The sequence below is a fragment of the Anabrus simplex genome, chromosome 7 (genome assembly GCF_040414725.1).
Source record: "Anabrus simplex isolate iqAnaSimp1 chromosome 7, ASM4041472v1, whole genome shotgun sequence".
NCBI lineage: Eukaryota > Metazoa > Arthropoda > Insecta > Orthoptera > Tettigoniidae > Anabrus > Anabrus simplex.
Window position 1 is genome coordinate 171,619,893 of NC_090271.1, and position 25,923 is coordinate 171,645,815.

General features: G+C 38.2%; 1 protein-coding gene across 1 annotated transcript in view; it reads right to left on the bottom strand.

Annotated features, from left to right (window-relative positions):
- Nucleotides 1-25,923, bottom strand: part of LOC136877423 (uncharacterized) — a 105,441-nt gene that overhangs the window by 4,945 nt on the left and 74,573 nt on the right. The window contains exon 7 of the mRNA XM_067151445.2: nt 17,755-17,863. Within this exon, the coding sequence (XP_067007546.2) occupies nt 17,755-17,863 (109 nt within the window). The remainder of the gene's footprint in view (nt 1-17,754; nt 17,864-25,923) is intronic.

Consider the following 25,923-nt stretch of genomic DNA (forward strand, 5'->3'; position numbering starts at 1 on the left):
ATGTTAAAATGAACTTTTTCCAACTGGAAACCCATTTTCGTAAACTTAGACTCGCTTATTCCATAACCTTTGACTTCAGCTGCAGCTTGAACTTTTAAATTCCTGTAGTCTTTGACTAGTATTTTATCGCTGGTCGAAGTTGATAGTCGAAGCTGGCGATAGCACACGGAAACGGAAGCTAAAGACAAATACTTTTCACCCATATTGCTGCTTAGTTGTGCCACAATCCTTGTAATCTACTCTACAATATCTGTTGTGATCTGTTGGTATGTTAAATGTGTTATGGGGAAAAGAAAGTAAGTTCACTGCTGAATTGGAGAAAAGATATAAATGCTTCAAAAAGGGCCGCACCCATGAAGAAACCATGTGTCTAGTATGTAAACCAGGAACATACATTTCTGTGTCTAATCGTGGAGCTATGGATTTAGAAAGTCACATTACAACGGGCAAACATAAAGCTAATGTTCAAACTGCATCAACTTCAACTTCAAATAATGTTTTGACATTTTTCAAAAAGAACACACCACTAAACGAAAATGCGATTGCTGCAGAGGGAGTCCTTGTGTACCACAATGCTGTTCATCATGGGAGATACAAAACTACGGATTGTATGTCTAAGCATCCATCTAAATCATTTCCTGATTCTGAAATTGGGAAAGATATTCACCATGCTCGTACAAAGTCTGAGGCCATTGTCAATAATGTACCTGGACCTCACTGTGTAGAAAGTGCCATTAAACAAGTCAAAGACGTATCATACATTGGTGTTTGTACGGATGGCAGCAACCATGGGAATATAAAACTTATTCCTGTGCTCATGCAGTATTTTTACTACAGGAATGGAGGGCTGCAAGCAAAGTTAATTGACCTGCACAATGTTAGTAATGAAAAAGCTGCAACAATCTCTTCAGTGGTGTTAGATGTCCTGCAACAAAATGGAATTTCAGAGAAGTGCATTGCTTTTGGAGGAGATAACTGCAATACAGATTTTGGTGGCCTGAAAAGAAGACAAGATAATAATGTATTTTATAACCTCAAATCTCAGCTTAATGAAACCTTGATTGGAGTAGGCTGCCCAGCACATGTGTGCATAATTGTGTTCAACATGGAGTTGATTTATTGACGATTGACGTTGAAAGCATTGTATTAAAAGTGTTCAACTACTTCTTTACATTCACGATAAGGAAAGAAGAGCTAAAAACTTTTTGTGAATTTGTTGATGTGAATTACAAATCCCTATTGAAGCGTACAAAGACTCATTGGTTGTCACTTTTTCCAGCTGTTGAAAGGATGCTTGAACTGTATTCAGCACTTCGGTATTTTCTATCTGTGGATAACCTGCCAACAATTTTGAACAAGTTTTTCACCAATAAGTTAAGTGAAATGTAGTTAATATCTTGCCAGTCTTTAATGTCAGTCTTTCAAAAGAACATTCTTCATGTTGAAAAGGAGAATAATTCCATTACTGAAGTGAAACAGGCACTTGAAGAAACTGTTGGCATTTTACAAGCTCGTTTTTCGAATAATTCTGTTCCTATGAAAGTGAAAGAAATTATGAAAACTTTGAAGGAGAAAGGGTTGCAGGAAGACAGTGATTCCTTCATGAAAGAAGTCCATGATGTATATAATGCATGCCTGGAGTACCTTGGAAAATGGTTACAACCACTTGAAGAATTCAGTACTTTTTAAATGGATGACCTTACCTTCAGATTTCAACTGGACTGATCCTGAAGATACTGTTAAATATCTTAGTGCTAAAGGTGTGCACATTGATGATGTTAGATTATTTGACCAATTTGTAAATCTTCAAAAGTATGTTGAAGTGCAAAAGCAGAATGAAAATTTCTTGAAGGAACCAGTCCATAAAAAAATGGACTGGTTTTCTAAATAGTGTCAATATTACATGTTCTTCCAAGCTACTGAAATTGGCAGAAGTGTATTTTGCAATTCCTGCACATAATGTCAATGTAGAAAGAATTTTTTCTTAATAAATGCACAGTGGACCAAAGAAATAGGTTAAGTGTTGACTATGTGAAATGGTTGGTGTCAGTGAAATTTAACATGAAAGACTTCACTTGTAACCAGTTTTATGATTATTTAAAAGACAATAAGGAGTTCCTCAATAAAATAAGTAGCTCTGATAAGTACAATCAACATGAATAAGGTGTCAGTGACATTCCTGCTTTTGAGACTTCACTTGTGGCCAAGCAATATGTATAAATAAATAAAAGTCCTGCTTTCGAGCCGTTGTCCTCTGGTAACCCTAGGCAGAGGTACAGTGGTTCCGATTGCATGTTGTGTGCATTTGGCACACAGTATTGGAGCCACAGGGAAGCAAGGTGGTACAGAGAACACATGTGAATGACATTATGCATGGTCAGATCATCGGCAGATGAGGCAAGCCACAGTCAGTGCCACGTGGGACAGGAAATGAATGCCACCTGCAGCATCATTTCATGGCTGTGGAGAAGATTCCAGGAGGGAAGAAATATTCAACGGCAGTACGGGCAAGGTAGACCACGTGCTACAACCCAGTATGAGGATCGCTACCTTGTCTGAAGTGCCCGAAGACGTCCAACCAGCACAGCACCTGCACTGGCTAGAGACCTCACATCAGCCTCTGGGTCACACATCTCCCATCGGACTATGTTATCGTCGGCTCCGAGAAGTTAATCGGTATACTCAGTCACCCGCACGATGCATTCCCCTCACACAAACATACTGGGTGGTTCACTGAACGTGGTGTCTTGCTCATTGGTATTGGACCTAGGAACAGTGGGGTAGTGTTCTGTTCACGAATAAGCTGTGGTTTAGCCTGGTGAGCGACTCTCGCCATCTGTTCATCTGCTGCACCCCTCGGACACATTACAATTCTGCCAATATTGTGGAAGGGACCGATATGGTGGCACCAGTGTTCTCCTCTCGGTCGCCATCATATTAGGAGACGTTCCCCACTACAAGATTTTCCTAGGGGTACTGTGGTGGGTGCCACAGGTCTGGCCTGGTGGACAAGTCCGTGCAACATGAGGACATCATATGTCTAGAGTGGCGCGCTCAACCTTCCACCAACTCCTACCTCTAGACTTAAAACCGAATGAACATGCAGTGTTCTCCCCGGAAATTTTCGTCAGCTGGGTGGCAGGAATGAGCAGTCAGGTGGGGAATACTTTGTTGACGCAAGTGTGATTAACTGATATAACTTGAAAACAATATTCCCTCATCCATGGGTAAATAATGCAAGTATCAAGCTCGAATTATTGTTATTTTATGATTATTATTATTATGACTTGTAATGTATGGCTATGAAGTGTTTACATCCATTTAGTATTATTATTTACATAGCTGAATGATCACATTGTTTGTGAGGTTATGTCATGAAAATTGTGCTGTATATAGACATTTCAGACGAGTTTAGTTAATGTAAGAACCTATAATTAATAGTATATAATTTATTATTACCTGTATATATGATTTGTAATCCACTACAGTATGGTGTGACACACTGTAACATCCAGTATGGCACTAAGTAAGACGAGAACTATGGAGAGCATTCTTTACATTATATCTGGGCTTTAAGCACTCTAGAATTTACGAGAAGGTCTGTTATGGCATATCTTTCTAGAAGCCTGGCCAGGCACATATATAAGGAGGTGGTCTTGATGGTGAAGATGAGTTACTGCTTAGTTGGAGTTATGCCTTAACAGGAATTGTACTTGTGACCTCGTGTTGTGGACGACATGCTTGTAAGCACAGTGGATAGTGGATAGTTTGTAATGCTTGTATGCAGTCATCTGTTTCAAGGTGGTAATCTCCATGTACTCTGTGATAGGCAGGTGTTAAGAATGGTAGCTTGTTGATGTGGTGACGGCAGTTAATTACTTTATGTGCGTGTTTAACGTGTAATGTGCAAATAAGTTCTAAATAAATAAGTGTACCAACTGACAGCATTTTGTGTGCGTCTTTGTGGTACATCAACTGGCAACCGTGACGAGGACGTAAGAATTTATGAGTGAATACGAGTGTAGTGCGAAATAGATCAAAATGCAAGTGACGCTAGGAAATATGTCGGTAAAACAACTGAAAGATCCCATAACATCTTCAAGATCCATGGAGAAACATGGGGTATGATGATAATGTGTAAACTAAAAGGTGTCCTGGCAACAATTTGACTCATGGCAGGTTTTTGATACCAGGTATACAGAAAAACCAGACATGGACAGTGGATGGCACCGACCATGTGTGGTGTACCTCCGCCGGTGGCATACAGAACTTCAGTACGGGATGTGATGACCTCACATGGCAATACAGGACGCACAATGGCTCCCCATACTCTGAATCAGGCTGTCCAGCATGGCTTGTGGTAACGCATCCAGTTGCTGGACAAGTGCCCATTGTAGGTTAACATTGGTTGTGGTGGCGGTGTTTGGGCTGCAATCCTTCTGCCTAGAGCGTTCCATGCATCAGTGTTCTCTCCAAGACCTTTTTAATGGACGCATCACCCTGCCGTTTTGATAGACCACCCGTCTAACATAATCTAAATATTTTTTTATAATATTAATACATACTTGAGTCATTGGGTGCTCCAAATTAAAATATAAATACTGTAAAACTGTTCATTTGATTGATAAATCTTCATTATTGTCAGCATAATTGTATCAATTACATCTGAGTTCAAATGTTTAGCTTGACTATTACGTAGTATCATATGCGAGTGGTGTCTGAATTAGCGTGAAATCGCATGTGAGCACTTGATTCTGCATGACGTCACAAACCCGTATGGCAGTCCACAGCAAGCTAGTGGTAAGCCACAGTGTTACATGATTATGAATGAGCAGTAGAACACTAGAAGTGCCAAATACTCTGTTATGACTTGTTCACGATAATAACACTCAAATAGTTCAATTTTTGCAGTTAATGTTTACCCGTCTGATATTATTACTGTTATTTTTTTCATAGTTTTACAATGATGTAGCCATAAAGATGTACACAAAATGCTGTCAGTTGGTACACTTGTTTATTTAGAACTTATTTGCACATTACACGTTAAACATGTACATAATCTAACTGCCGTCACGATAAAACACCATATCAACAAACTACCATTCTTAACACCTGCCTATCACGGAAAGATGAACTCGCTAAGAGACTAAAATTCTAGTCTGCGCATGTTGCTGTCTCCCGTTTCCCACTCACTATCTTGCTTGTACATAATCGATTTGTCCAAGACTTCAATACTGCTATCTAAACGCCCTGCTGTCTTACATCTTCCATGTACTATATCCTTCCCTTAAGGCGGCCCTGACTTTAACTAAAGTGAACAGCTTCAGAATAAAGCAGTGTTCGATCTCCTTGCTGTACTGACGCTCATGGCTTAATACAACATTAAACGAGGTAAGATTGGATCCACCTATTCAATTGTGTATTGAATAGATGGACCCACTCTTATCCCATTTAATGTTGAATATTTGTCAATACGGATCAATATGAAATTTATATCATATGATATTTAATACAGTGAGGCAACTCTGACCCCCGACACGGCACGATCCGGTCAAGAGGAGGAGAACAACATCCAGCGACGCTGAGGAAGAGAGAAGATACAATTTATGACCAAGGCAAACTCGATGAGTGTGACAGACTGTGGAAATTGTTTCAAGTTATGGGGGAGATATTGATGCAATTGTGATAAACTGATATAACTTGAAAATAATATTCCCTCATCCATGGGTAAATAATGTAAGTATCGAGCTTGATTTATTATTATTATTATTATTATTATTATTATTATTATTTTATGATTATGACTATTATGACTTATAAAGTATGGCTACGAAGTGCTTACATCCATTTAGTATTAGTATTATTATTTACGTAGTCAAATGATCATATTGTTTGTGAAACATGTGCTGTATATAGACATTTTACATGAGTTCAGTTAATGTAAGAACCTATAATTAGTAGTATATCATTTATTATTACCTGTATATATGATTTGTAATCCACTACAGTATTGTATAACACACTGTAACATCCAGAATGGCACTAAGACGAGAACTATGGAGAATATTCTTTACATTAAATCTGGGCTTTAATAAGAATGGGTTTAATGGAATTGAACAAATTTTTTGAAATCTTAGTTATGCATACAGATTTCAGGCCACAAAATGTACCTTTCATTAACACTTTGGAATTTGTATGCCAGTTAATGGACCTCCCATTCAAATTCTTAGCTGGAATCCAACCCAAGTAGATCATATTAGATCATATTGCACACACTAATGTATACTTTGATGGTGGTGTTATAATGTTAATGAGATCTCAAATCCAGAAAGGGTTTTTATTCACAGCACTTATAGCTATCAGCTCTGCGCTCAATTTCAGTTCCCATTGTTTAAGCAGTCCAGCAACAGTTTAATTTCACTGATTAGCTTTTTCGCAGTTACTTTTACAACATTAACAGCACAATGCAGAAATCAGAGTTTCGAGACTTATTTCTTCTGAAAAGAGACTTTCTCTATGGTATGAAATAAATAATATAAATAATAATATTGGTCTTACATTCCACTAACTACTTTACAACGGTTTTTGGAGATGCTGAGAAGCCAGAATTTTTGTCCCACAGGAGTTCTTTTATGTACTGGTAGGTCTTGTGAAACAAGGTTGACGTATCTGAGCACCTTCAAATGCCACCAAGACTGAGCAATGATTAAACCCATTTGGGTTGATGTTGAACTTGTAAAATCTACAGAAATGATCTGCTGCTGGAATTCTTCCCCGTTATGTTATCTGTGATTTTCAGTCTTTGTAGATCCCATCTTCTCTTCCAGTCAGCCTGTGGGTGTTTTTTAATTTGGAGATGTAATAAAAAATCATCTTAGCCTGTTGTTCATTCAGTGAAGGTGTCCATAAAATTGTAGTCTTTTTTTAACTTCCTGTAATTTTCTGTATATTTTGGTACAAGTCTTCATTTTTCCTCTTCACCCAAATACTATTCTTCTAAAACCAAACCAAACCCCATGGCACAACAGCCCCGAAGGACCATGGCCTACCAAGCGACCGATGCTCAGCCCAAAGGCTTACAGATTACAAGGTGTCGTGTGGCCAGCAAGACGAATCCTCTCGCCCGTTATTCTTGGGTTTCTTGTCTGGGGCCGCTATCTCACCGTCAGGTAGCTCCTCGTTATTGTAATCACGTAGGCTGAATGGACCTCGAACCAGTCCTCAGATGCAAGTAAAAATCCCTGAGCTGGCCAGGAATCAAACCCGGGGCTTCCTGATAAGAGGCAGGCATGCTACCCCTACACCATGGAGCCGGCAAATACTATTCTTCTGGTGTCTCAAAATTTTCCTCTTTCCCCCCCTCCCCCCAGTTCCTCTTGTTCACCCCTTTTGTTGTCCAGCTCCATAGATAAATGCTGGCGTTTGGTCCAAGGGGTCCCAGGTTCGATTCCCAGCTGGGTTGGGGATTGTAACCTTAATTGGTTAATTTGTCTGGCTCGGGGGCTGGGTGTTTGCTATATCTTCGACATTAGCAGTCATTTTAGGTAGAGCCCCATCATCACACACATGCAGGTCGCCTATATGTCTACTAGAAAAAGACCTGTCCGGAAGCCATACGCCATTATTACCCCTTTTGTTCAACTGGTTTTATGAACACTCCCCCACCAGAATACATCTCTATTGGTCTGCAAAATCACCTGACTTGAAACCCATTGAAAATCTGTGGACCGAGCTCAATAGCTGCAGTCGCTTAATTGCGGCCAGTGTCCAGTATTCGGGAGATAGTAGGTTCGAACCCCACTGTCGGCAGCCCTGAAAATGGTTTTCCGTGGTTTCCCATTTTCACACCAGGCAAATGCTGGGGCTGTACCTTAATTAAGGCCACGACCGCTTCCTTCCCACTCCTAGCCCTTCCCTGTCCCATCGTCGCCATAAGACCTATCTGTGTCGGTGCGACGTAAAGCAACTAGAAAAAAAAAAAATCTGTGGGACGTTGGAACAGCGGGTTAACCTGGCTTAATCTGGATGCTACGTACCTGCACAACCATGTGGACTCGCCTCCTAACCGAATTCAGGCGGTTATCAAGTCCAGAGGCAGAGTTACACAGTATTAAATGATGCTTGTAATGATTACTTCAAGGGTGACTGATTTTTTTGTTCGGTGAGCTTATCTTTCTTCAAATAGACTTTCAGCTATTAGGTCATGTCAAGTATTCATAGAACATGCCAAAAAGATGTAAAGTATCAATGTGGATCAAATATGAGACTTCTGAAACAGGCATGGTATACTTTAATGCTCATTAATGTGCAATGAAGCACAGTTGGTAGGAGTGCTTAGGCATGCTCTACACTGGACACTAACCTCTACAGTTGCTTCTCTTGCTGCTATTATGATGAGTGAACATGATGTCTGATGTCCAACACATTATTACTGCATTCAGTTTATAGTACATGATGTTGAACCTGCACAAATTTTCCATAGATTATGTGCACAGTTTGGTACTGATAAACATTTGTAGCCTGAAGTATATTTACTTTACCAGTAAAGCCGGTACAGCGATTCTTCGAAGTTGAAATTGTGAAGTATTCACAGCACATTCATGTACAACAGCTATAAAACTTACAGCGTGGAGCATATGACATATGCCGTTGTCACTTCTGGCTATTGTCCCCAACTACAAGTCACCCAGAATCAGCTTATTTTACAATTTAATATCTCCATAAATAACAAAGATAAAATGAAACTGACAATGGCGACAGACCTACCATTACAATACCTGAAGAACTGGTTATATGACAATCCTATGGCCCATAAACAAAGAATTATAAAGACTGATGCAACGGGGGTTGGCTATGACTCATAGTACTCACTATCTGGCTATATAGGCACAGTGAAGGAAGAACATCCATTCATTTTTAATCTACATTCTCCCTTCAATTGTCAGCATGGCCATTGAAAGCAAAGCTATACAGAGCTTGCTGTTCACATAACTTTCGCAAAATATAAAGTGAATGATCAGCAGTGTCAATTCGTGATGTGTAACACTCAAAGCTTTTGAGTAATTTCCAAGTCAACTTTTGAGGACTTACTAATTTCTATGTGGAAGACTTCTAATAATCTTTATGTGAAAGATTTATAAATACTTTGTGTTGGGGACTTGTAAACATCTCCAAGTTGACTAGTTGTAATAGTCGTGGAGGACTTCCGGAATAAACATCAAATGATATAGATGTTGATTCCCATAGGGAACCTGAAATATTTGTCCCGAATGAGTAAATTTATAGTACCAATATAAATGGTCCATTATTGGACATTATTATAATGATCCAATAATGGACCATTTATATTGGTATTATAATCATCAAACTCAGATTATTTGGTCAAGACAACATTTGGAACTTAACATTTATTTCTTTTGTGTCACATTGTTTAATATTTATTTCTGTAGTGTCAACTGACTTATGTTTATTTCTATTTAGCAAGAAGGTGGCTTGTCATATTCAGGTGTCGGTAGATCTCCGAGTAATACTTTTGTTCTTGATAGTTAAATACGCCTACGGTCTGCTTCATTTGTGCCAATGTGATTACAGTACTCTTAAGTTTGACAGTGCGCGAGACAGTTTGGGAAAGAGTCCTAGTGATTAATAAATGCAGTTCATCTGGCCTCGTGGCTTCTCTCAACGGCTCGAGGTACTTGGGGTCGCCACACCGTAGTGAAAGGTGCGCCCGCGGCCAAGGGAGGCCGACTCGTCCGCAGGTATCCAGCTATGTACTAGCCGCCTTAATGCTAGCGCTCTCCGGAGATGTACAACTGAACCCAGGACCCAGCCAAAGCAATCAAGGTATGACATTTTTCTATCAAAATGTGAGGAGTATGCATAACTCACTCAATGACTTTAATGCTGGACTAAGTGAAGGGAACTATGAGTGTATTTGTATCAGTGAAATTTGGTTAAACGAAACTGTAACTGATAATGAAATATTAACGGACAGTTACATTGTATTTCGTAAGGACAGATATTCCGTGAACACTTCAAAACTGGATGGTGGAGGTGTTTTACTAGCTGTGAAGCCTGATCTTGGACCAGTGTCGCAGCCTGAGCTTGCTGGGAATTGGGTGTGTCATGTAGTGAAAGTCAACCCTCAATCCGGTCGTGCTGTCTTCATTGTGTGCTGCTACCTGCCTCCCAATGAAGTGAATGACCAGCTTAGTGACCTACGTCAAACACTGGGAAACATTACATCTCTTCTCAACTCACGGGCCACTGTTATTGCGTGCGGTGATTTTAACTTGAGCCAATTAGCTTGGAAAACTGATGAGTCGTCAAAAGTACAACACGTTATCAAACAGAGAAGCGAGGAGGTATTCTTATTTCTAGGAATTATTAATGAATTCGATCTCAGTCAGATTTGTGATTACCCTACAGGGAATGATAATTTTCTAAGACTTAAATTTAGTTTCAAATGAATTACTTCGGAGTGGAGAGTGCGTCAAAACTGAAAATGTAATTCGCTCTGATCACCTAGCCATCAAAATCTTCCTGCCTATGCCAAGGACATTTCACTTCAAAGCGCTAAACAAAGTCATATTTGCATGGAAAAAAGCTGATTTTTCTTTAATGAGGGACCTTTTATCCCTGCCCTCCTGGGATATGATTAAAGAGTCCCACTCTGTGGATGAAGCTCACTTTTTATGACTTACTATATACGGTCATAAAAGACAGCGTACCATTTCAAAAAATTAACATCAGAAAATATCCTTCTTGGTATGACTCAGAACTAATCCAGAAACTGAAGGAAAAAGAAAGGGCGGGAAGGAAATACAAAAGATCAGGCCAAGAGTGTGACTGCAGTTTTCCACATTACGAAGTGAATGTAAAAAAACTGCAGTGTGCTAAGTACAGGGACTACGTTAGGTCAGAAGATGACATCACACGCCCTAAGCACTTCTGGAATTTCATTAATAATAAAAGAAAACCTCCCCGTCTGCCTCCCACTATGCTAATAAACGGAACTGAAATCCACGAAAAAGATAAAATTCTAAACACATTTGCGCAAACTTTCATGAAGTACCATTCTCCTCCTGAGCCCTTCAATGCAACTTTTTCTCCCCCATTTTCAATAGATCCAGTGTCTATTCAAACTTCTGTGGTAGAAGTGACACGGATCCTGTCATCGGTGCATATCAACAAATCACGTGGGCCTGACGAGATCTCTGGCATCGTCCTCCATGAATGTGCTTCCCAACTGGCAATTCCACTGTGTGAAATTATAAATAAATCATTTACGTGTGGGTGTTTTCCAGCTGAGTGGAAAATGTGTTACGTAATCCCTAATTTTAAGAAAGGTGATAAGGTGTTGTTCGATAATTATAGACCAGTAGTGCTGTTCTCACTTTTATCGAAGGTGGTGGAGAAAGTCATATATTATCGCCTGTATGACTCTTTTAGTCAGTACATAGACCCATCACAGCATGGATTCGTTAAAGGCAGGTCAACTGTTACAAATCTGGCAGGTTATTTATCTTCAATTTCAGATGCATTGGACAAAGGTAAACAAGTTAATGTGATATATACTGATTTCTCCGAAGCCTTCGCCTCTTTACAACACAAAGCCTTGGAAAGAAAATTGTTAGCGTATGGAGTGTCCGGGAGTATTTTCGAGTGACTAAAGAGCCACTTGACAAAACAAATATGTTTTGTCAAGTCTGAGGGTTTGATCTCTAACCCCTATCAACCTTCATCTGGCATCCCACAGGGATCACTGTTAGGGCCTCTTCTATTTGTTTTGTTTCTAAATGACATTACTACAGTCGTTCAGAGCAGTGAATGTCTCTTGTATGCTGAAGACTTGAAACTATACAAAGTCATAGAAGAAGACAGTGATGGCGATTATCTACAAGAGGATCTGAAGCAAATATGCGAGTGGTGTGATAAGTGGTCCCTTAAAGTGAATAAATTAAAGTGTGGTGTCATGTCATTTACTCGGAACACCTGTATTTTACAGATATAAAATCAGTGGAGAAAGTTTAAATCGTGTGGAGGAGTTTAATGATCTAGGTGTAATTCTTAGTAACAGGAATGGTTTATCCTTTGAGAAACACATCGATAGTATTATAAAGAAATCTTTCAGACTCCTGGGGTTTGTCAAAAGGAATTGTGAAGATTTCAGTAATACTGCACGTGTCAAAACACTGTTGTTCCCTGGTGAGACCCTGTCTCGAGTATGGTTAAGTGTGGCTCCCGTATCAGAAAGGCCACATACACCATCTCGAGAGAGTACAGATAAGGTTCATGAAGTGGATTAGTTTTGGATTTCTGGGTATGCCACTCTCTTCAAGCAGGTATGAAGAATTTGTAAACATTCTTGGAATGAATATGCTGGCAACGCACCGAGAATGTGCGAACGCAATGTTAGCGGTTAAATGCTTGAAGAGTAAAGTGGACTGTCCAGCTATAATGGGGTTGATCCCACTTCATGTTCCAAGCAGACGAACAAGACAGAAATGTACATTCCACCTGCCCAAATGTAGGATGGTTGCACATGAAAATTCTTGGTTCATGCAAGCCCTTAGGACCATAAATCAGCTGGAATGGTCACTAACATTTTTCACCACCCTTCCACTGCAATTCGGAAAGTTCTTCTCAAGGGTGGAACATGAGAATTTTGTAAATTATGTAAATAATCTGTAGAAAACATGTGAAGATTTATATCTGTTTGTATACATATGTATGTACATTGAATTTAATTATTTATTTTAATTTTCTATTACATCATCTGTAATTGGGACATCCTGTAGGTGATGAATATATATATAAACATATATATATGGCTACTTACTCACTAACCTGACATTAAAACTAATGCCAAGTGTTAAAATAACTTGTAAATTAAATTTTCTTCACTCAAACATTACTTATGGACGCTACAACACAGACAAGTGCTCAAAATTTATTTCATCATTACTTGCGAATTCTAAGTGTAACCACTTTAATCATTGATCTTCCGGCAGGGGAGTACAATTTATTCAGTGACTCATCACAGAACTTTATGGCAAACATGGTAGACGATACTAGACTACGAGGTGCCTATGATTATTGGTGACACTGGATGACTACATGATGCCTATGATTATTGGCAACATTGGTTGGATTACGTGGTGCCTATGGCTACTGGTGACACCGGCTGGACTACGTGATGCCCATTGGTTGTTGGTGACGCTGGCTGGACCATGTGGGGCACACGGTAAAATGTGGTGAATGTGTCCAGAAGTGTTCATGTCCTTATTTCTGCAGAAGCCAATGAGAAGATTACTTGTAGGGGATGTGATCAACAAGCTAATTAATTAAAATAGAAATCACATTTATTTGAAAACCTCTTTCTGTACCTGCTCTGATTATTGTGCCACACACGACCCTGCACTCAAGATTCATTATGCTCTTCAACCTAGCTTTTGTACGGGCATTTCCTGGTACAACACAAGTAGGCCTATATGAGTCCTTTCGTGAAGGTGGGCAGTAACTTCTAATCTCACTTGTGCACGTTGTCTCAGAATCAACATCATGCTGCAGAGATCAAGAACTTTATCACGATGAATTGTCAATGCTTCAGACTACTGCGAACTCTTGGGCAAGGTTAGAGAGGCCTGTCATTCCGAAAGACATGAAATTCCAATCCTCAACATTCTGCTTCTTCAGATTACCACCAGGCCCCACTGCTATGAAAGTCAAATTGGAAGCAATGCACTGAACAGAAGCTCTGGATCACCCATCATCCTCCTTATAGTCTAGATTTGTCACCAAGTGAGTACAATTTGTTTGGATCCCTGAAGATGGAAATAAATTTCCCAATGCCAAAGAGGTTCAAGACTGTGTGTGCAATCGGCTTTGTACCCATTCAACATTTCTTTTAATGAAGAAATTATTAGTGATGGATGTCACCGGTGGTGAGTTGATAGTCGGTGGAATCATTTTTGACTTGACAAAAGAAACTAAGGAACTGACATATTTTGAAGAATTCGACTAAAATTTTTGTTGTTGTAAAAATTATGTAAAATTTGTGTGTTTTATTTCTGATGAAGTTGTATATTAACCCTTTCCACTCGAATTATTTGTACGTCCTGATTTCTCCCAACTCGCATTTATTTCTGTCAGCATTCTTCATATTTTAAAACCTGGTGTTAAGTACTGGTTGTAACAATAACACAGGAAGACACTACAAAATTAATGAATGTATGGTATTTACATGACACAAAATCATGTTTTTCACTTTCTTAACGGTATGTCTTTAGTGTGTGGAAGCGTTCAAAGCAAATGCTTGGATGGAGCCCTGCTTGCTTATTCAACCAGTCTGCACTAAATTAATCCTGCATTTTTGCCTTACTGTTCATCCCCATGTTGATAATTGTACCAATAAATGCCTTCAGCTCTTCTAATGTCACAGCTTTCCAAGAAAACCAGATAGATCTCTTCAGAAGTGGAGTATTTTGCTGTAATTTATATTTCGGCAAATTTGTTTGTCTCATGGACAATAGAGGTTATCAACTGATCAGTAAAAAAAAAGCTACCAGTACTCTAGTTCTATTTTAAGTCTATTGCCACAATTTATGAATGCACTGACTAATCTGTAAGGACATTTGGGTAATCCTGCATCACCCGTTCTCCGCAATCTCCAAGGTATGTTTGAAGTCAGCACTGTATCACTGGGACCGGGACGAGTCAAAATACTATCGCCGCCTCCATGATTTCTTGCGACGCTGATATCAATTGATTCACAATTAAGTATTTATTTATTTTCCACCTAGTCGATACAATGATTGCTTAAGGCAATTTTTAATGGTCAAATGTGGTACATGTTTCGTATATTATCAACATCTTCAGCCACATAACACTGTTTAGATGAAAAATATATAAAATTGACAAAGTAATGCTTTAGAGGAAGTGTCGCTGAGTTTCGCAATCGAAACCTCTAGAATGAATTTCCCACATTACCATATATGGTGCTGTAATTCTATTGGTGAAAATAACACTAATTTGTATTGGTGAAACTTCGGATCGAAACATAGGTAGCTTCCCTGATTGGCTGTTTGAGTATTTCCCAATTTCAGGCCTTTTGGCTCCTTAGCTAGAGCAAGGCTCCGTTCAGCGTCTTTGGTTTTCGTACGTCGTAACGATTGGACGAACCTTGTAAGGTGGTCTGCTCACCGGCTCCAGCCATCCCGGGGTAAGCATGTTTTCTGTTCTCAAGTGTTAAATTAAAATGTAAATTCATTTGTTCGGAGTTTGCCTTAGACCTTGGTTTTCACCGCTTTTGATTTTGTAATGCCGTAGTTCGTCAGCTAGGCATATCCTTTATTTTGGAGGCAATTCCTTTTATTAACCTTTTGTGAATATGTAAACTTTAATTTTTTTTCTTCCGAGTTGCCTCCAGTAATTCCGTATCAATTTAGTGCACACCTGTTGAGCTTTGCGTCCCTCACTGATGTGTATTAGGAGAGGACTGCTTCTCTATAGGCCCCTGCGCTAAATTTAATTTCCGTTGTTTCCTTCCCTTGTAACATTTTTCAACTTGCCTTATATGATGTTTGTAATTAGGTCATTGTCCCTTTTAAATTTTCATTGTAAATTTCAACATCAAAATCATGCTCACTTATTTAAATGTTATTGTAATTTTGTGTAAATATTCACTTTTCTGAAGAAACACTGATAGGAACCTCGTGGTTCGATTTGATTTTTAAAAATTAATGATGTTATCTAACCTTGTGCACTTCATACCTTGATTCACTTCTATATGTTAAATAAATTAGACAAAGGATTAATGTTCTCATGTTTCTTTCCCTACAACTTCGCGTAAGATCTCGTCCTCTGTAGGGTTTCCCGGTCTGCTTCCCATTCTTCCTCTCTCTAATTGTCATGTTGGTTATCCTGTGAAGCCACGTGTTTGTAAAAAGTAATATGTTTTCCTGGTTTATCATCGGCTAATGTTCTTTAAGGTTTGTTATTTAACATTATCAAATAATTACGTGTTTTATATGTATCTTGTATTATGTGCTCTCTTCTGTTAAAAAACAATGGAAAAAGAAACATGTAGACACCTATGGAGGTTATGTAGAAAAATAGTTTTGTTCCTGCTTTGAAAGAATTTAATCTAAAGAAGCGTTTAAAAAGAGTCTCATTCATATTTGATTTACCCTTGTACAGTGTAAGAAAAGGCAACCAGACACTGGTGGAGAACTGGATCCTCAGCTTTTGAATTTTGCAATTCACTGCTCTACGGATTAATATACAGTGGCCTTTAGAATGAATTAGAATGTTGACTTCATGCCAGACCTCAATGATCCACATTATAACCTGCTTTGGCTTCAGCTACTCGGAAAGACTAGACTACCGTATCTGCAGAGATAAACTAAACTCATTCCAGCAGAATCAGAATTGCCATATAAAGTGTAAGGGTACATGTACTCCACATTAACGTTCACCATAGGGAAATGTGCCGCATGAAAAGACTGATAATTTTGGGTTGGCGTCAAAATACTTTGGATTATATAGCACATGTATCCTGAACTGCAATCCTTCTAATAACTCTCATAGAGAATTTACTTTGACGGAATAAAATAGGGGGTTCTCTTAATCCTGTCTCCCCTGGAGATCCGACTGGGAGACTTGCTCCGGAACATTTGGAATTAAGAATTTTTCAGTATTTCGCAGGGTGTCCGACAGGGCTGTATATTATCACCTATTCTATATAACATCTATGCTGAATATGTGATGAAGAAAGCCCTCGATGACTGGACTGGAGGCATATCAATTGGTGGACGAAAAATCAGTAACCTGCGCTGTGCTGATGACACCACTCTCCTTGCCAACAGTTAAGATGAACTTGCAGAATTACTAGCAAGGGTAAAAGATGCAAGTTTAGAATATGGGCTAGAGATCAACCTGAGCAAGTCCAAACTAATGATAACTGACAGAGCAGCACAGATCCAGCTGACAGGTCGATTAAGGGAACTGGAAATGGTAAATGACTATATACCTTGGGTCGACCATCTGTGATACTGGAAGTTCTGACAAAGAGATTAGGAGACGTATCACCTTAGGGCGCGTTGCCATGAGCAAACTCACAAAAATATGGCAGAGCAGAGCAGAGCAATTACAAACAGTACAAAGATTAGACTAGTTGATTCTCTTGTGTTCAATGTCTTCCTTTATGGTTCCGAGACCTGGACCCTCAAGGCAGGAGATAAGTACCGTATCGACGCCTTTCAGATGTGGTGTTGGAGAAGGATGCTCCATGTACCTTGGACGGAAAGAAGAACTAATGCATCTGTTATTCAAGAACTGAATATCTCCGAACGTCTCCCCTCTCGCGTCAAGGAGAATCGTCCAATTCTTCAGACATATTGTAAGACGTGATAGTGAAAATCTGGAGAAATGTATCATGGAAGACAAAGTTTTCGGCAGAAGACCACGAGGAAGGTCATCGAGCAGGTGGATTGATCAAATTCTGCGTACCACCGGTCTGACTATTCAGCAGGCTTTAAGAGAAGCTGAACATCATCAAAGTTGGCATCGCTTAATCCAGAATATTGTGTGAAGTCAAATGGGGTCACGACGCTTAGCAATGAGTTACACGACTTATGGTGATGATGATGATGATGATGATCTTGAACTGCAAGAAATATAGGATCAAACTCTGTCTGGAAGAAAGAGAGAATAACAATGCAAGTATCCACAATGAACTACACTAAAACTTACCTAGTTTGGCTTTGTACATAATATGCAACACCAAATACAATGAGTATCACAGCCACTACACTGAAAGTCACTGGTACGATGATTACAGAGAGCTGAGGCTGCTTAGTAACTGAAACAAAAGAATCAAGAAAAGTCCAATTAATAATCAGTGAGTAATTTATCAAATCAAACAATCAAATGCTTTAAATACTTTGGATTATGCCAACAACATGCCTGCTTTCCCAGCAGAGTAATTTAGATATTATGACAGAAAACAGACTAAAAATGTAACATCATCTTTCTGATTGTTCAGACCATCCTACTTTATCATGCAGCTCCTGGAGTGAGTGAAGGAAGAAGGGGAAAAAGAAAAAAACCTGAAAAATGTGTGCATAACCTGTGTGAATGGTATGTTATCCCAGTAGCTAGTTATTTGTGTATTAAAGTGTAAAGTTACTGTTATGCCATTTTATGACTTAGTGAGAACCTGTTGCTGTTTCTTGATGAACACAGAATTTTTGCATCTGTTCCTTGGCAGAGGCCAGATCAAAATGTAGCTTCCACTTAAGACTCAGCAAATTTATGGCCGTGACAGTATGGAAGCTGCTGAGATATGGGAGATACAGAGTAGAGCATGACTTGGGTGCCTGGATGTTATGAAAAGTGCTAACCACTTTCTGGCTCGTTAAGAACGAAGCCATACTTGTCAGTGTGGACTCAGTTAAGTAACTTAAGTTTTTCAGTCCGTTGCATGCTAATTATAACAATATAATATACCTGTAAAAAAAAAAACACTAATAAATAATGACAAGTTTCATTCTCGAAAGAACACCATCAGATTCTATCAAATCACACCTTTTTAAATTGATGAAAATGAAGTGCTCCTATACTACGTCCTCTCTCCTTGCTACTCCAACAAAGAGTGCGAGGGGGTGTAATGTTCTGTCACTGGCGCGAGGCCAGTTGGCTAGTTTGTAACTTTCCATTACATCATGTTCCGGTGATGTCACTGGCGACTTTGAACTGAGGAGAGTTTTTTCAAAAGCCGATAAATGCTCAACTGATCAAAAATAAGATTTTTGCATTTACGTATCAAGCTTATTGCCATGCATGACCTGTTGAACCGGTTTTGTCAAAAGCTGATATTTGCTGTTGTTACAGGGTGTTGAAATCTAAGAGTTTTTGCAAAACTCTATATTTGCTCTCAGCCAGTTAAAGCAAAAGTCGAGAAAAGCCAACAGTGCTTTGTTTCTGAGAGACGTGAAGGGACAATAACAATAGAGGACGTCATTGTCAGTGGTAATGTTAGAAACTCTGGACAAACACTTGCTGACAGAAATAACAATAGGATTTTTTTCTTTTTACACAACATAAACTCCTATTATTATTGTGACGTTATAACTGAAGGGACATTGGTATAATTGTCACCAACTGTGACATTTTAGTATGCGAGGAGTTTACATGGATCATTTAACAATGCGCCATGGGCTGCAATACAGTTATTGGCTGTAATTGGTTAATTGATGTACCTCTAAAATGTGGATTGGACTAAATTAGAATATAACTGTGGGCAATCGCTTTGCTATTGGATTTTTAATTGTATATTATTTTCTACAAACTTGCAATTGGTTATATTCGTCACTCGATCTTCAACTGTTCTGCACGACACTCCATAGCGACCGTAACTCAAAACCTGACTTCTATTCCAGCGCTCGACAAGAGCAGGTGTGATGTCGCATGTCTTGCTGCCATTCGCTATGGCAGGCAAGAATGATTTGAAACCACCGTAAGGTGATAGTGAAAGGAAGGCGCAGGCCAGTACAAATGTTTTTATATTGAAAATTTTTTCTTTAGTAGTGTTTTAATTTGAACTTCTGTGTGTATTTGAAATGCAACTTTATGTGTGACTCCGAGTGCCTGCAGTTGACTATAATATTTAGCCTTGGAAAAATTTTGAACAAAATTGTATAAGTGAGTACTTTGGAATTGTTCATCACCAGTCTGGTAAGTGATAGTCTGGCTTGATATTAACTCCAATGGACATTATTTACGTAAATTACGGTGCATGTTTCTGCAGTGAGTAAAACGCCAACATGTCTACCATCGTCAATGTTTTAAATTAATATATTTGAGAGACGTCTTGTGAACCACAACTTCAACTTACTACTTACTGGAAAGCAATGTTTATTCACAAAATAATGTTCAAAAATGATTTTCGTGTGAACTTCTTGAAAGACTGGTAATTAAATTCATCACAATAATTATAAAAACTGTGTTCTGTCGAAAACTCATCAAATCCAGTTGAGGTTCACGTATTGGTTCCGCAAACATTAAGGTTGTCTAATACCCAAATTTTGTAAGGGTTAAAATTAAAATCATACTGAAAATTCATGATATAATAATGATGGTATGCCAAGCATTATAAATATGGAATTGTTTTGCCTACAGCATAAGTATATTAGCTGCTAAGGACACTCTCTCACACTTATTTGTTGTTAAGATGAAATTTTAGGTAGATTCATTGTATTTTCTTCCTTCTAAGGGACACTGAAATTGCTAATTTTCTTAATATTATTGTGCCTTGTATTTTCATATATCTGGCATCTCGGGCTTGTATGCATTGTTACATCAGTCTTCAGACCATTAGACTGTCTTATCTTGATCTTATCTATGATATTTCGTCGCATCTTTCATTATTGTCTATTGTTCTGGTAGCGTCAATTCTTGACATGGGCTTGCTATTGTTATGTGTATGTGTTTATTTGGAAAGATCAAAAGGGTAAGGCATTTTAGTTTTGTTTAAATTTGAGTACTTCAGTGTTCGTGAGGTATTGTACACTTTAATATTTTTTTATTGAGGGCTCCTCCATCATTCAATGCCTTAATTATGTTCGAAACGGTGCACCGAAGTAAACTAAAGTTTCCTTGTTATGAAAAAGGTAAACCTAAATGATAAAATCTCATTCCAAACAAGAACAAATAGATTAGCTAAAGCACATAAATTAACATGGGATATCTACAAAAAGAAATGTTTATCAATAAATGCAAAAAAAAAAAACAACAACACTGCAACACAGTTATAAAACTGGAAGTTACATATGCAGCAGAAATACTTTTTCACCTGAATAAACAATCAAAGACTGACAGACTTCAGAAAATTGAAAGTAGGATTGGAAGAACCTGCATCAACAAAAAATACCAGAAAGATGGACAGTGGCAGGTAATACCTAACAAAGTCGTGTACAAAGAGCTAGAACCCATTACAGATACTATGCGTAAGAGGAGACTGGGATTCTTTGTACATATCATGAGGATGCAGGATTCAAGACTCCTGAAACAACTAGTGCAACACAATCTTGTCTCAAAAAATACCACAACAGGATGTAAATGGATCAGAAAAGTAAGAGAGGATCTGAAGGAAATAGGCCTTACAACAGAAGACACCACAAATAAGATAAAATTGAATACAAAACTCAAGAATACAAACCTCCGTGTTACCCTCACATGAAACAAACCAACAACAAGCATATTTTCAACCGAGGAAAGGGCACGAAGATCGGAGCATCTGAAGAAGTACTGGGAGGACCATAAAGCCCAACAATCCCTTCAAAGAGACCTGAACGATGGACCGACTAAAATTATCCTATGCGGTCATAAAATAAGAAGAAGAAGAATAAGAAGGTAAATATTGTCATCTGAAAACCCAATTATGAAAATGGTAAAAATGTATTTGTTATTTCTGAAAGGTGTGCAACTTTACTAGTGTTCATGATTTTCTCTTTTTTCTACATGATTTTATTAATCTGAATTTGAGTTTATTAATATTAAATATTTTAATTTTTAATATTTTAATACCTTTAGCCAATTATTTTCTCCTTTGAATTTGCTTTCTATTAAATAACTTGGGCTGTTTAAACTATTTATGGTGTTACTGTTATTTCAGGTAATTGCTCTATCCTTTTGCCCACAATCCACCCTCTGCTGAGGTTCTTTTGATCTTGGTTTGCCTAGATTCCATCGCTTCCCAGTCCTGTGACCTGTATTGTCGAGGTCTACCCTAAGTAGTTGGCGAGATTTCGTGCTGGGATGGCCTCTAGTCTCTCGTGACAGTGCTGACAATCGAAACTGTGTGTTTGCGGTTTGTGCCGTCCTTTGTTTTCGTCGTCCTTATATTCAACTGTCGGTACGTTCACAAAGAGTAGTTGGATGGAGCAATGACCTGAAATAAACTCTGTGACATACCGACAATTGAACACAATTATTATTCATTTTGAGCCAGCTTTGATAGGGAGAAGTTTGCATTAAAAGAGTAGGCTATTAAACGATAAAATGGAGGTTAATACAAGTGATTCAGAAAATGATATACAGGTAACTGAATGTACAGGTGGTAGGAATTCCAGGTCAACAGTGAAAGCATCCAAGAAGTCTGACAAGAACAAGAAAATGCCAGCTACTGTCTGTTCACATGGGGTACTAGACATACCAGCAAGCCCAAAAGCTTTGGGAAGAAAAGAATGCAGGGCAGCTGATCTCACTTATGACAATATCACAACTTTTCACCATCATGTAAATAGTTTAAAGAAAATTGACCAGGATAAATTATTATTAAAATACATGGTAATCACATCACCAAAACACAAGATCAAGAAAGAAGCAAAAATGAAGAATACTGTTTCAACAAAGTCCAGCATAAGGAAAAAATGGAAAAAAGATGGTCAGACAGTACCTGTATGTGCTGCAACATTTCAGTCAACCTCAGGGATGTTTAAAGACAGACTCTCACATTTGGCCAGTAAATATGTAATGGATATTACTACCAGTAGCTGAAAACCGAGGGGGAGATCGCAGCACCACAAAAGATAAGTAAGTTACACAGGGTATAAAGAATGACATCGAAACATATAGGTGTAGAGACAGCCACTATTCAAGAAAAAGGTCCAGAAGGGGACATTTACCATTCGAACTGAATACAGTCAAAATATGGAAGCATTTCTGTAAAAAATGAGAAGTGCTATTTATCAAAAATACAAACATATTTTCTATCACCGCTTTAATTTGTCATTTACAACTCCCCAACAGATACATGCTCAACATGTAAGACTGATGTCCTGAAATTAAAAAAGGAACAAAATCTGGAGGAAAAGAAAAAAACCACAGGTTGCACAAACTTCATGCAAAAAAGTTCTATGCAATACTGGAGGAGGAAAATCCAAATGTGATTAAAGTATGTTCTGATATACAACAGAATCAGCCAATACCAAAGCTCCCCATAGGTGAAGTATTCTATTCAAGACAGGTCTGGCTTTGTAATATGTGCATTATGATCCATTCTCGAGCACATACAATGGAAGGGATTGCTGTTTATACTTGGCTTGAAACAGAAGGACCAAAACGACGCAACCAAGTAGCCTCTGCTCTATTGGATTTTCTCAGAAACCTTCAGACATCCCAGCCAGGAAATGGCCCAAATGAAGTTCATTTGTTTTCTGACTCCTATAGCAGTCAAAATAAAAATACAGTAATGATCTGCACACTATTGGCCTTTATGGTAGAAATCAGAAAATGTAATAAACTGGTACATTATTTCCCTATTTGTGGCTGCAACTTTATGCCACCCAACAGAGTCTCTGGTACAGTGGAAAAAGACTACCAAAAAAAGGGAAGAAATTCATTCACCAACCAAATACTATAAAATGCTGGAACAGAAAGGCATAGTCAAGATACTAAATAAAGATTGGGAAGCACAGGATCTCAAGTCCAGCGCCATAAAAGCTCTGCAATCTAAGATGCCTTTCAAAATAATTGCTCAGTGAGTGACGGTTTATGAAAAGTCTAAAAGGAAGACATTGTTGTCATTATTAGACTCTTAAAACTGAAGTCCTGTAGAGGTTGAGGTACGAAAATACAGAAACTGCAGCCAGGAACTGAGGAAAGCGACCACTTTGGAAAAGGAAAACATGGTCACCAAAGAAAACAAAAAAGATGTCTTAAAACTTATGAGTCATTTTAGTGTACCAGAAGGAGCAGAAAACTTTTATAAGGACATTGTTGAAAGTGATCAATAAGTTTCCAGTTTAGTATGTTGTAGGCAATATTTTTTTTTTTTTTGTATTTTAATATTGTTTGTTTGTTCCTATTTTGCACGTCTGCTTATCAAAAATGTATGGAAAAGTGTAATACTAAAGTATTGTATAGAAGTATTACAGTATATCATTGTATTTCTATGCCCTTTGAATGTGTATATTAACAAAAATGTTTTATTTCAGCAATGTTTGTTGCAATTTTGCACTTCCTTTTTTTTTGGCACTTAATGATACCAAAATGTTATATTGTAGTATACTATTGTATTTCTATGCAAAATGAACAACAAAGTATCCTCCTTTGTAGTTTATGTTTAAACATGTTTACAAATGTTAAAGATTAAAAAAAAACAAAAAAGAAAGGCACTTTCAATGTATATAAACAAAACTTTTCTTTTCCATCCTTGCATTTAATAATAAATGTTATTTGTTTTACGTCCCACTAACTACTCTTTTAAGGTTTTCAGAGACGCCGAGGTGCTGGAATTTAGTCCCGCAGGAGTTCTTTTATGTGCCAGTAAATCTACTGACACAATCCTTGCATTTAGACTTTTGAAAAAAACTTTGAAACTTTGTCCCTCTATTCTGATATAAAGAATGAAAAATTTAGAAAAGTCAAACACATAATTATAATTGGAATCATGCTTACAAACACAGTGCAAATGTTATATTATCTCATTTGTATAATTAGTATTTTAGTATGATGTTTAAAAAAGACATTTCCCCAACAATTTACTTTTATGCATCTATTGACATTTGAAAAAACTCTCCTCAATTTTTCTTTATTATTGTTGTCATATTTCAATTGTTTTGGAAATTACATACGGGTTGTCTAATGAGCATTTTATGGACTAGCTAGTTTACTAGTAATTTTCTGTTACCTCATTATTTTGTTGAGAATTATTATTTATTATATATACATATATACATATAATTCGCTGGGGCCATCAAAGACCACGTTAAGTCTTGTTGCATTTGACACTGAACTTGGCCTTCTTTGGAGCCCAAATTTCCCCTCATTCTTTGTGAGTGGGCCTGCTTGCACTCCTCTGTCCAAGGGGCACCGTGTCTTCTCTTCGGTTGCTCGTCTCGGTTTAGCCCGTTCGTCAATATTTTCTTGCGGAAGAGATCTCTTAAGGGCGTCTTCAGCTGAGATATGTAGCATTTGCAGGTCTTCTTTGGTATTTCTAAACCAGGGAATTGTGGTTTTGGGGTTTGAATCGAAAAAGTGAAAGATTTCTTTAGTTAACTTTCCTCCGTCCATTCTTTTCAGGTGACCGTAAAATCGTGCCCGTCTTTTTCTGATTGTGTCGGTAATTTTCTCTATTTTGCTGTAGACTTCCTCGTTGTATCTCTTTTGATGGATTCCATTTCTGTACTTTGATCCCAAGATTCCTCTCACAATTTTGCGTTCTTTTTTCTCCAGTTCTTCAAGGAGTCTTTTGTTGGCATTTGGAGACAGGGTTTCGGCTGCATATAGAACTACTGGTTTCAGAACTGTTTCATAGTGACGTATCTTGGTGTTTTGGGAAAGGCATTTTTGTTGTAGATTGTGCGGGATGTTTGGTAGGCTACTTCCAGTTTGCGTACTCGCTCCTGAAGTGCTTCTTTGTCCAGTCCATTTTTCATGATTATCTCACCCAGGTATTTGAATTTGTCTACTCGGGTGATGTCCCCGTATTTCGTATGGAGTTTTGGTGGAGCCTCTTTGATGTTAGTCATTACTTCCGTTTTCTCAAACGATATCTGCAAACCAGTTTGTTCGGCAATTTCCTTTAAAATTTCAACTTGAGCTCTAGCAGTTTCTATGTCGTTTGAGAGAACAGCAATATCATCGGCAAATGCTAAGCAGTCTGTTGCGATCCCCTTGGATTTGGTTCCTATTCTCAATGCACTGTAGTTGGTTTCCTGTAATCTCACTCGCGAGATTCTGATGATCTTTTCAAGAACACAGTTGAAGAGTATCGGGGATAGCCCATCACCTCGTCGGACTCCTGTTTTGATGTCAAAGGAATGCGAGAGACATCCGTGGAACTTCACCTTGGATTTTGTATCGGTCAAGTTGGCTCTAATTAAAGCCAGCAGTTTCAAATAAACTCCAAATTCGTTT